This window comes from Papio anubis, chromosome 7 (assembly GCF_008728515.1).
Source record: "Papio anubis isolate 15944 chromosome 7, Panubis1.0, whole genome shotgun sequence".
Lineage (NCBI taxonomy): Eukaryota > Metazoa > Chordata > Mammalia > Primates > Cercopithecidae > Papio > Papio anubis.
In genome coordinates, this window is record NC_044982.1 from 124,355,473 (window position 1) to 124,368,602 (window position 13,130).

At 45.3% G+C, this 13,130-nt stretch overlaps 1 protein-coding gene across 7 annotated transcripts in view; it reads right to left on the reverse strand.

The window, feature by feature from the left end:
* The window catches only part of ANKDD1A (ankyrin repeat and death domain containing 1A), a 64,830-nt gene that overhangs the window by 5,102 nt on the left and 46,598 nt on the right, over positions 1-13,130 (reverse strand). For all 7 annotated transcript variants that reach the window (XM_031668556.1, XM_031668555.1, XM_021940654.2 and 4 more), the window contains 4 exons: positions 7,171-7,269; positions 5,837-5,935; positions 4,355-4,450; positions 1,165-1,369 (listed from right to left, as the gene is read on the reverse strand). In XM_031668556.1, the coding sequence (XP_031524416.1) occupies positions 1,165-1,369; positions 4,355-4,450; positions 5,837-5,935; positions 7,171-7,269 (499 nt within the window). The remainder of the gene's footprint in view (positions 1-1,164; positions 1,370-4,354; positions 4,451-5,836; positions 5,936-7,170; positions 7,270-13,130) is intronic.

Below are 13,130 nucleotides of genomic sequence, written 5' to 3' on the forward strand. Positions count from 1 at the left end.
GGCCGAGGCGGGTGGATCACAAGGTCAGGAGATCGAGACCACGGTGAAACCCCGTCTCTACTAAAAATAGAAAAAATTAGCCGGGCGCAGTGGCGGGCGCCTGTAGTCCCAGCTACTCGGGAGGCTGAGGCAGGAGAATGGCGTGAACCCGGGAGGCGGAGCTTGCAGTGAGCTGAGATTGCGCCACTGCACTCCAGCCTGGGCGACAGAGCAAGACTCCGTCTCAAAAAAAAAAAAAAAAAAAAAAAAAAAAAAAAAAGGCTGAGTCTGCTTGAGTTAGATCCCCTTTATTGTTTTCCCCCAGAATGTTCACTTTTACATCCCTGTTTATTCTTTCAAATTGTAGAATACTTCAATCAAGTTTCAAAAACCTCCTATTTTGATTAAAATTAGATCCAATTTTTAATCTAATTGGGGAAAACTGATATCTGTATGATACTTTTTCTTGCCACAAATACAGAATGTCATTCCGTTTACACAAATCATCTTTTAGAGTTGAACCATTATTGTTTTATTCATATGTGTCATCTGTATTTGTCTTTTAGGTTTTCCAGATGAAACGCACACACCATTGTAAATGGAGTCTCTTTTAAAAGATTCTCTATATATAATTTTTGCCCATTTAACAATGGTTCATAGGAGTTCTGCGGTGTTAGTATATTTTCTATATTTAGCCATTTCCTTGAATTATTTGATTAATTCTAAGATTTTTTTTAGTTGATTCCTCTGGGCATCCTATGTATATTAAATATTCCATCTGAAATTAATAAGTCTCTCTCTTCCTTTACAATATTTACACTCCTTATTTCTATTTCCTTTTCATACCTTAGTGTCAGGGCCAGAATTTCCATATAGATGTTGAATAATAGTGACAACAGCAGTCCCTCTTCTTTTTACCAAGAATGGTTTTAGTTTAGGTGTAAACAGTGGGTATCGGTTTGGGCTGATTGGTGAAGAATGTGAAATTCACAATCAATGGGGAGGGAGAGGCAGAGTGTGTACCCTGTGCGGAGGCCTGGAGGAGGGACAGAGCACCAGGTGTGTTGGGACCAGGCTGTGGGTTGCACAGGCTCTTTCCCCTGAAGCCCAGAAAACTGAACACATTTCAGGTGCCCCACCCCTCCGCCCACTGGTTGCTTGGAGGGAGGAGAGGCAAGGTGCTACCTGTCCACTGTTGCTCGATGGCGTAGACATGCGCCTCCGTGAAATCCCAGGAATATGCCAGCTTCTTCCACTCACGGGGCTGCAGATGCCTGGAGGCCAGCCGCCACAACACAGAACGGAGCTGCTGTGTTTCCTGCCGATGGTCCTGCTTAAAGGACAAGCTCTTCCCAGAGGGGTCACTGAGGTCCCTGCATGAAAGGTGGTCCTGTGGGGCAGATTCCAAAAGTGCAGAAGCTCTCCCTCATGATCCCGGACAGGGACAATGCCGAGCCAAGGCCCCTGTGACCCTCCTACCACCTCTGCTGGGGAGCCTGGGAGCTGGAGTCAGCAAGGCCAGGGGCTTAACGTCCTCTCTTCTGGTTTCTCACTCCATGCCTTGCGTTGACCTCTGGAACCCAAGTTGCTCCCACTGTTCTTCCACCCGGAATTCCTCTGCTCACCTTCCTGCCCCTCAACCTTATTGTCATAGTCAAAAGACCACCCATGTGCCACTTCCGGGGAGCCTTTCCAAATTTCTCCGGTCACCTGCTCTTTCCTGTGTTCTTAGAGCATGGGTGTCGGCAGAAGTACTCCGAAGCTTTGGCCAAAACCAGGCAGGGCAGGTATCAGATTTGCTGAATCACAATAGGCAGTAAAGGGTAGGATTACAAAATCCTTTCTAGCAAAGCAGGCAATGAAATTAGAGGTTACAAAAGAATTCTATCTTAGCATACATGAAGCCCACAGAAGCCTAAGGCCCTCTAAAGGGAATGGATGCAGAGTTCTGGTTGTTAAGTTCAGGGTGAAAAAAATCACCCTGGTGTCTGCAATTCCAAAGCTTACGTCATGGTCAACAGTCTCTGGCAATCACTGTGAGGTGAAGCTTGGTTCTCACCTGGGGTATTAAAAACTGGTCCCCTGGGGCAGTGTTTTCAGCCCTATCTGCACACTGAGACCATCTGGGAACTTTAAGAACCACTGATGTGTGGCCCCCACCTCAGAGAGTCTACCTGCATTGGCCTGGGGGTCCAGGGGGGATATGTGATTCTGACATGCAGCCACTGCCTTAGTGGTGAGGACCTGTAAAGCCTGAAGTGGCTTAGTACTCAGCACAGAGATGAATCAGTTAGTCCAACCCTTAGTATTCACATTTTGGGATTATATTTAGGAATAATCTGTTGTATGTAAAGGGGTCGTAATATTTAAGGGAATCTAGCATATCAGTGGGAGAACATCTTATGATTCCTACTGAAATTTATCTACCAATTGATTTTGAAAGTGATTTTTATTTAAAAGGGATAACAGTTTACTAAGTTTGTAAACCACATTGGAATGTTTAAGATATTTGAGATTATTTCTAGTTTTAGTTAATGGTCTTATTAGGATAGTTTAAGAATTTAAGAAGCATGTGGGCCGGGCGCGGTGGCTCAAGCCTGTAATCCCAGCACTTTGGGAGGCCGAGACGGGCGGATCACGAGGTCAGGAGATCGAGACCATCCTGGCTAACACGGTGAAACCCTGTCTCTACTAAAAATACAAGAAAATTAGCCGGGCGAGGTGGCGGGCGCCTGTAGTCCCAGCTACTCAGGAGGCTGAGGCAGGAGAATGGCGTGAACCCGGGGGGGGCGGAGCTTGCAGTGAGCCGAGATCGCGCCACTGCACTCCAGCCTGGGGCACAGAGCAAGACTCCGTCTCAAAAAAAAAAAAAAAAAAAAAAAAAAAGAAGCATGTGAAGTGCTTAAAAAGAAAATCTGTTATGTTAAGTTTATTTATTCAGTTTCAATGTTTAAGGTAGTTTGACTGAGTTTAAACACAGGACCCAATATTACTCAAAAGATTTCCCTGAAACTGACTGGAAAAATTTACTCGTTGTATAAATAGAATAATAAGATTTATCAAATGAATTTTAAAGTTTAAGGAAAAACTAGGTTTTTAAATGTGTAATTTAGCAGATTCAATACAGATGCCCCTCAACTTATGATGGGGTTATGTCTTGATAAAAATATCATAAATTGGCCAGGCGCAGTGGCTCACACCTGTAAGCCCAGCACTTTGGGAGGCTGAGGTGGGCGGATCACGAGGTCAGGAGACCGAGACCATCCTGGCCAACATAGTGAAACCCCGTCTCTACCAAAAATACAAAAAAAATTAGCCGGGCATGGTGGCACGTGCCTGTAGTCCCAGCTACTTGGGAGGCTGAGGCAGGAGAGTCGCTTGAACCCAGGAGGCAGAGGTTACAGCGAGCAGAGATCGCACCACTGCACTCCAGCCTGGGTGACAGAGTGAGACTCTGTCTCAAAAAATAAATAAATAAATAAATAATAAAAAATATATATATATATCTCATAAAAGTTGAAAAAGCATTTAATCTACCTAACCTACAGACCATCGTAGTTTAGCTTAGCCTACCTTACATGTGCTCAGTACACTTACATGAGCTTATAGTGGAGCAAATCATCTAACACAAAGCCAATTTTGTAATAAAGTGTTGAATATCTCATGTCATTTATTGAATATTATATTGAAGTGAAAAACAGCATGGCTATACGGGTACTGAAAGTACGGTTTCTACTTAATGTGTATTGCTTTTGTGCCATCATAAAGTAGAAAAGTCATAAGCTGAACCATTGTAATTAGGGACCATCTGTATTAACTTTGAAAACTGAAGTAAATGCAAAATTATTTTCTGTATATAAAAACAACCCCCAAGGACACCAGAAAACTCCCTACCTCCATTTGCTAACTGGAATAGCAACATTCTGCCACTCCTCTGTCCCAAGTCCACAGGAGACATTGCTAATCAATCCCAGCACACTTACTTCTGGCTCAGAAAGTTGCCTGAGCATAACATCCCAAGCAGCAGTTCAATCACCTGGAGATGGCATGAGATGGAACCACCTGCCATCTCTTTTTCACACATGTCCATATGCATTCATGCATGCATGCATTCGTCAGCTGGACGCTACAGCAGTGTCCAGCAGTATCTCCACGCTGGCATGGACCTCAGTCTGCCTTGTTTCAGCATGTGTGGACACTTGCCCATCACCAGATCCTCACAAACAACTGTGGTAGCATACAAGGTGGTGATTATCACCCACTTGGAGCCTGAGGGACCCAGAATTGGTCAGGGCTGGAATTCAAAGCCAGCTCCATCTGGAGCCAAAATCACTCCCTTTCCAATAAGGAAAGATCAAGCGTGAGGCCTCCGTACCTTCTCCCATCTGTAGAAACGATCAGCTTTTATGATCATGTCCACCAGGCTGACATGGTTGCTGCGGGCGGCCACTGCCAGGGCGGTTTTTCCCTGCTGCAATTAAGAGGCAAGAAGAGAAGCCAGAGTTTCTACAGAAGGGATACAAAAGGGCCTCTAGCACTGAGCACAAACCCTCCTGCCCACAAGAAGTGCTTTCCAGCAGTCTACACTGAGAGCAGAAAGGTTTTCTGGTTTTCTGGGCATGATGGGGATATGGAAAAGTCACAAATAGAATAAAGCAATAGCAATACATAATTCCAATGACCATCTCTTATGTTTCTTTAGAAATCAGGAAGCTTTAGAGCTTATGAAACAGCCCTCATTAACTCTTCAACATCCCCTGTGAAATAGGGGTTCCCACCCACTTTTCAGATGAAGAAACCAGAGCCCAGAGATGGTGGCTTGGTGGTTTTTTTGTTTTTGTTTTTTTGTTTTGTTTTTTTGATACGGAGTTTTGCTGTGTCGTCTGGGCTGGAGTGCAGTGGCGCGATCTCGGCTCACGGCAAGCTCCACCTCCCGGGTTTACGCCATTCTCCTGCCTCAGCCTCCCGAGTAGCTGGGACTACAGGCGCCCGCCACCACACCCAGCTAATTTTTTTGTATTTTTAGTAGAGACGGGGTTTCACCGTGTTAGCCAGGATGGTCTCGATCTCCTGATGTCATGATCCGCCTGCCTCCACCTCCCAAAGTGCTGGGATTACAGGCGTGAGCCACCGCACCCGGCCTGAGGGCTTGGGTTTATCATGTCACTTTTGCCCACCTCCCGTCGGGCCTCCTTTTCTCCAGGCCTCCCAGATGGTTACCTCCACAGACCTGCAGTGAGATGGGAAGCTCCCCTTCCCATCTGGCCAGCTGCCCTGGTGCCTAGCTCAAAGCAGGGAGCCCCCTCCTAGGTCCAGCTTCAGGATCTGATCCTGGCCCCCAGCTCTACCCCACACCATCCCAGGCTGGCCTCGCCGAGTCACATGTGCAGGTGCCCCTCTCCCCATACGCCTGTGACCTCTCAGCCTCATACCAAATCTTCGGCTCTGCTGAGACCGCTAGCACCTGCGGAAATAGCTGTCACAATGAGCTGGGAAGCTTCCCCAAAACCGGTCCCACATGTGGGGGTTGTTGGACAGTACTGTGGGCACTACTTCTACTCCCCAACCCTACCAGGCGACTCAGGAGGTCACAGTCTGATGGGGGCCATAAAGGAGAAAGCAATCATTTCACAGGCCTATACCAGAGAGGGGTGGGCCAAGGCTGAGGGACCTTAGTAGAGAGAGGGGAAGGTGGTCAGGAAGGCTTCCTGGAGGAGGTTGCATTTGAGCTGGTATAGAAAGGATGGCAGTCCTTGAACACCCTGAGAGGGAGGAGGGAGGGGGCATTCAAAGCAGGGTGTCTGGCAAAGGGGGAGCCATGAAAGCCTGAAGCGAGATGGGTTGTAAGCAGAGGTACCTTATCTCTCAGGTTTAAGTCAACCCCAGCAATGAGGAGCATCTCTGCTATGTCCTGCCAGGCGTGCTCTGCAGCCAGGTGAAGGGGCGTCTGCTGCCTCTAGGGGAGAAGCCAAGGGAACAGGTAAGTGAAAAGCACATGCGGTGGCCCGCCACCCTAAGTCAACCCCCACAATCATCCTAGTATATTTCTTCTAGTCTTTTCTTTAATGCAGAATGTTTTCAGTTTATTGGTTTTACATACATGAGATCATCCTATATGTACATTTTACATCTTTTTTTTACCCCAACATGACACTTTTTGTGTACTGTAAACTCTGATAAACACCATTTTTGATAACTCCATAATAGCCTATTTGTGTCTGTGCCATAATTTACCTAACCACTTCCCTATTATTAAATATTGAGGCCATTTTCAAAGTGAAGACTGATAAATAATACTGGAGTGAATATCTCTGTGCATGAGCTTTTCATATGTTTCTCAAGGCTCAGTTCCCAGCAGTGCTCATACATACCATTTAAAGGTATATGATATATTCTGCCAAACTGCTTTCGACTCCCAGTGGCTCTGTAAGCCATGCCTTTGCTGGTACTGAGAATTATGTGGTTGGTGGGTAGATTGTGGGGACAGGATTTAAAAGGGCTCTTTACTGATCACAGCTTCAGGACTCAGAGGCCTCTTTTTTTTTTTTTTTTTTTTTTGAGACGGAGTCTTGCCCTGTTGCCCAGGTTGGAGTGCAGTGGCTTTATCTCAGCTCACTGCAAGGTCCGCCTCCTGGGTTCACGCCATTCTCCTGCCTCAGCCTCCAGAGTAGCTGGGACTACAGGCGCCCACCACCATGCCCGGCTAATTTTTTGTATTTTTTTTAGTAGAGATGGGGTTTCACTGTGTTAGCCAGGATGGTCTCGATCTCCTGACCTTGTGATCCGCCCATCTTGGCCTTCCAAAGTGCTGGGATTACAGGCATGAGCCACTGCGCCCAGCCCAGAGGCCTCTTTTTACATAAGGCTGCCTCAGTCACCCCTGCCCTGGGAATTTTCCCTAAGGAAAAAAGCAATGAAAGGAAAAGGTTGAATGTAAAAAGATATTCACTGCAATGTTATAGATCATGGCCAAAACTTGGGAACACCCAAAATGTTCAAAAGAGGGGAATGATGAACAAAATGATATTCCCTTCAACAACTATTTAAATTACCTTTTAAAAGCTAAAAAAAAAAAAAAAAAAGAGCAATTCCTCAACTCTGGGCCATGCTAGGAGACCACAGCCAAGCCTGCCAGCCTGGGAGGGTTTCCAGAAGCTCCCTGGGGCCCGGAAGGTCTCTGTAGCCACTTACATTGTCCATGGCATTCAAGTCACTGTCAGAGTTGATGAGGAGCTGGACCAAGGCAGGGAAGTTGTGCATCACAGCGAGGTGCAGAGGAGAGGCACCCTGCTGTGGGAGGAGATACACGGATCAATCGACGAGTCCCTCCCAGGACTGCCCAGCTCCAGGCTGGTGCTGGGGACAGGAGGAGGGAAGGGTATAGTGCTTCTGGGTTTGACCCTTTTAGCTTCTTGGCTGACATGGATGGCCTTAGGCAATTAAGGTCCCAAAGCTTGAATTCCTGGAGCTCCAAACTGATCCTCTAGATGGGTGAGAGTCTGAAGACCCAAGGGTGAGACCCTGCTATGTCAGGAACTCACTATGTGACCTCGGGCAAGTCATTTCCCTTCTCTGTTACTCTTCATCTGGCAAGTGAGGTTTGCCATGGTCCCTCCTAGCAACAATACCTGAAGATTCTCTGACATCTCATTTAATCCACACATCAACCTAGGAAGTATATAGGGATGGTGTTCTTATTAGTATCTTCATCTTACAAACAGAAACACTGAAGTTCAGAAAACTTAAGTCACTTACCCAAGGATACATAGCTAATAGGAACTATGTTTTATTGGACTTTCTTTTTTTTTTTTTTTTTTTTTGAGAGGGAGTCTCGCGCTGTCGCCCAGGCTGGAGTGCAGTGGCCGGATCTCAGCTCACTGCAAGCTCCGCCTCCCGGGTTTGCGCCATTCTCCTGCCTCAGCCTCCCGAGTAGCTGGGACTACAGGCGCCCGCCACCTCGCCCGGCTAGTTTTTTGTATTTTTTAGTAGAGACGGGGTTTCACTGTGTTAGCCAGGATGGTCTCGATCTCCTGACCTCGTGATCCACCCGTCTCGGCCTCCCAAAGTGCTGGGATTACAGGCTTGAGCCACCGCGCCCGGCCTGTCTTATTGGACTTTCTACTCCCACTGCGTCCCCACCCCCAGTACCTAGGTACCTAGTACCTGATAACTATTTGTGTAGAAAATGAATGAATGAGAGAGCCAGCTGGGACCAGAAAAGATACCTCACTCCAAGTTCAACTCTCCTTCAACAGTGGAAGACACCATCCTCAATAGTCTCCTGTGCCCCCTGAGTAAATGACAAAGAGGGGATACTCCCTCCTCTCTAGGTGATATAGTGACACACATACTGTGGAATAATACAAGGCCAATAAAATTGATATTAGAAACTAATACTTATTGTGGAAAACATCTTCATGTATTGAGCTATAAAAGGGTTACAGAGGCCGGGCGCGGTGGCTCAAGCCTGTAATCCCAGCACTTTGGGAGGCCGAGATGGGCGGATCACGAGGTCAGGAGATCGAGACCACCCTGGCTAACACGGTGAAACCCCGTCTCTACTAAAAAAATACAAAAAACTAGCCGGGCGCGGTGGCGGGCGCCTGTAGTCCCAGCTACTCGGGAGGCTGAGGCAGGAGAATGGCGGGAACCCGGGAGGCGGAGCTTGCAGTGAGCTGAGATCCGGCCACAGCACTCCAGCCTGGGCAACAGAGCGAGACTCCCTCTCAAAAAAAAAAAAAAAAAAAAAGGGTTACAGAACAGAATACACACACACATAAAACAAAAATGCCCATTATTGCCATTACTAATTTAGGCCAGTGGGTATGGAGTGTTATCAGTATTAGAAAAGAAGATTTGAACAAAAAATTATTTGAGACATGTAATTATATATTTACACAGAGCTTGCACAGTTGCTCTGTCTTACCATGTGATGCCTCCCATCATGTCACAACACAGCAGGAAGCCCCTTACAAGAGGCTAGTACCATGTTCTAGGACTTCCCAGCCTCTAGAACCATGAGCTAAATAAATCTCTATTCTTCATAAATCACCTAGTCTATGGTATTCAGTTATAGCAACACAAAATGGACTAGGACACCTTTCCCCGCCAAAAATCCTAGTAGAATAAAGTTATGTGGAAGACAAAAATACTCTTCAGTAGCATTCTTGTATTGAATGCTTACGAGACATGACATATAATTTTTAAAAAGATATTCTAGTCACAATGACAGCCAAAAAATATAAACTAATTACGAAGGATATAATTAGAAATGAATAAGACAAAGGTAAACCAAAGCTATATAACATCACTTAGGGATATAAAAGAAGACATAAAGAAATGGCAAGGCCAGGTGTGGTAGTTCACACCCATAATCCCAGTACTTTGGGAGACTAAGGTGGGAGGACCACTTGAGCCCAGGAGTTCGAGATCAGCCTGGATAACATAGTGGGACCCTGTCTCTACAAGAAATTTAAAACAAAATTAGCTGAGCACACTGGTGCACACCTGTAGTCCCAGCTACCTGGGAGGCTGAGGCAGGAGGATTGCTTGAGCCCAAGAGGACAAGGCTGCAGCGAGCCATGATCCTATCACTGCACTCCAACCTGGGCAACAGCGTGAGACCTTGTCTCTAAAAAATCTATCTATCTAGGCTGGGCGCATTGGCTCACGCCTGTATTCCCAGCACTTTGGGAGGCGGAGGCGGGTGGATCACGAGGTCAGGAGATCGAGACCATCCTGGCTAACATGGTGAAACCCCATCTCTACTAAAAAAAAAATTACAAAAAATTAGCCGGGATTGGTGGCGGGCGCCTATAGTCCCAGCTAGTCAGGAGGCTGAGGCAGGAAAATGGTGTGAACCCGGGAGGCGGAGCTTGCAGTAATCTGAGATCACACCACTGCACTCCAGCCTGGGCGACAGAGCGAGACTATGTCTAAAAAAAAAAAAAAAAAAAAAAAAAAATCTATCTATCTATCTATCTATCTATCTATCTATCTATCATCTATCTATCATTCTATCCCCACCGTGCATGGTGGAGACCATCCTCTTACCTAAAGCTCTCTCCCATCTGTCAAATATTTTTGTCATAATTTGTTAATTTTAACCATTCTGAAAAGTAGTATATCATAATGTATTTCTCAAAATGTACTATATCTCAAAAAGTAGTATATCATAGTATATCATATTACACTTCCCTAATAGCTAATGCTGTTAAACATCTTTTCATGTGCTTATTTGCCATCTGTATATCCTCTTCAGTGAAATGTCTATTCATGTCTTTAGCCCATTTTTTTTTTTAACCTTGAGTTTTGAGAGCTCTTTATATACTCTACACGCTAGCCTTTGTAAGACACGTGATTTGCAAATCTTCTCTCTTGGTCCGTAGCTTGTTTTTTCATCCTCTTAACAGATCTTTTGCTCACAAAAAATTTTAATGAGGTCCAATTAATCAAATTTTTGCTCCTATGGATCATGTTTTTGATGTCAAGTCTAAGAACTCTTTGGCCCAACCCTAGATCCAAAAATTTTCCTCCTTATATTTTTTCTTTTTTTTCTTTTTTTTTTTTTTGAGATGGAGTCTCGCTCTGTTGCCCAGGCTGGAGTGCAGTGGCTGGATCTCAGCTCACTGCAAGCTCTGCCTCCCAGGTTCACGCCATTCTCCTGCCTCAGCCTCCCGAATAGCTGGGATTATAGGCGCCTGCCACCTCACCCGGCTAATTTTTTTTGTATTTTTAGTAGAGACAGGGTTTCACCATGTTAGCCAGGATGGTCTCGATCTCTTGACCTCGTGATCCGCCTGTCTCGGCCTCCCAAAGTGCTGGGATTACAGGCTTGAGCCACCGCGCCCGGCCCTCTTTATATTTTTTCTAAAAGCTTTATAGTTTTACATTTAAGTCTGTGATCCATTTTGAGTTAATTTTGTATAAGGTGTGAGATTTTAGTTGAGGCTCATTTTTTTGCCTGTGGATGTACAGTTGCTTCAGTACCATTTTTTGAAAAGGCTATCAAACCTTTCTCCACTGAATTGCTTTTGCATCTTCAATAAAAATCAGTTGGACATATTTTCTTCTTCTTTTTTTTTTTTTTTTTTTTTTTTTTTTTGAGATGGAGTCTTGCTCTGTCACCCAGGCTGGAGTGCAGTGACGTGATCTCAGCTCACTGCAAGCTCTGCCTCCCGGGTTCACGCCATTCTCCTGCCTCAGCCTCCCGAGTAGCTGGGACTACAGGCACCCGCCACTACGCCTTTACTTTCTGGCACTACAAGATGTTCCAGACTCACCCTATATGTTAGTATTCCCTGCCCTAGTCCTAGACTTAGCCATTTTCCCAAAGAATCCTGTTTCCTTGTAGTAGAGAATTTGCACCCTGCTTTGTTCACATAACTATATCTTTAAGGTCTTTCCATACAAGTACATATTTTGAAAACTGTCCTCATTCTTTTTTATTTATTTTTATTTTTATTTATTTATTTTTTGAGACGGAGTCTCACTCTGTCACCCAGGCTGGAGTACAGTGGCACAATCTCGGCTCACTGAAACCTCTGCTTCCCGGGTTCAAGCGATTCTTCTGCCTCAGCCTCCTGAGTAGCTGGGACTACAGGCATGCGCTACCATGCCCAGCTAATTTTTTGCACTTAGTAGAGATGGGGTTTCACCATGTTGGCCAGGCTGGTCTCGAACTCATGACCTCATGATCCGCCTGCCTTGGCCTCCCAAAGTGCTGGGATTACAGGCGTGAGCCACCGTGCCACCCAGCAGTCCTCATTCTTTTTTATAGTTACACAGAATTCCATTGCAGGGATGGGACATAATTTATTACATTGTCTCCTAAACATGGGTTTCAATATTTTGCTATTACAAATGATAGTGCAGCAAAAACCTTGTCCATATTATCATTCCATACATGTGGAAGTATATCTGTAGAATAAATTCCTAGATTTGTTGAGTCAAAAGGCACATGTATTTGTATGTTTTATACATATTGATAAATTGCCCTCTGAACAGATTGTACCAATTTCTACTCTTTCCAGTAATATATGAAGGTGCCTATTTCCCTACAGCTTTGTCAACCCACTTGGCAAAACTTTTGGATTTTTGCCAACCTAATGAGTGAAGAATTGTATCTCCATGTAGTATTAATTTGGATTTCTCTTTTTTTTTTTTTTTTTTGAGACGAAGTCTCGCTCTGTCGCCCAGGCTGGAGTGCAGTGGCGCGATCTCAGCTCACTGTAAGCTCCGCCTCCCGGGTTCATGCCATTCTCCTGCCTCAGCCTCCCGAGTAGCTGGGACTACAGGTGCCCACCACCACGCCTGGCTAATTTTTGATATTTTTTAGTAGAGACGAGGTTTCACCGTGTTAGCCAGGATGGTCTCAATCTCCTGACCTCATGATCCGCCCGCCTCGGCCTCCCAAAGTGCTGGGATTACAGGCTTGAGCCACCGCGCCCGGCCTGCATTTCTCTTAAGAATCCTCTGTGTTTCCTTTTCTACCAAATTTCTCTTCATAACCTTTGGTCATTTTTCTCTTGTGTTGTTTGTTTTTTAACTTTGTAATGATTTGTGGGACTTTTTTTTAATTTTAATTTTTTTTAGAGATAAGGTCTCACTGTGTTACCCAGTCTGGAATGCAGTGGTGTGATCACAACTCACTGCAGCCTCAACCTCCTCGGCTCAAGTGATCCTTCAACTTCAGCCCCCAGAGGATCTGGGACTATAAGTAGGTATCCACCACCACACCCGGCTGATGTTTAAATTTTTTGTAGATATGGGGTCTTACTATGCTGCCCAGGGTGGTCTCGAACTCCTGGACTCAAGCAATCCTCCCACCTCAGCCTTCCAAAGTGTTGGGATTACAGGTGTGAGCCACTGCACCTGGCAACACCTTCACTTGTTATGAATGTGTCTTTTGACAGTGTTACTACCAGCAAGTTACTTTTGGTATTAAAAACAACGCAAATACAACAAATAAAAGTGACACAAATAAATAAATAGGCAGCGAAAACAGCTAATATGAAAAGGAAAACAACATACTCAATGTGGGTAACAGGAAAACTTCATAGTTTCACCACTGGGCTGGCATCAGGATTCTGGTGTCTTGATGGGCAGAAATAAGTAAGCATTTAGCCTGAATTCTTTCTAGCTGGAGGTGA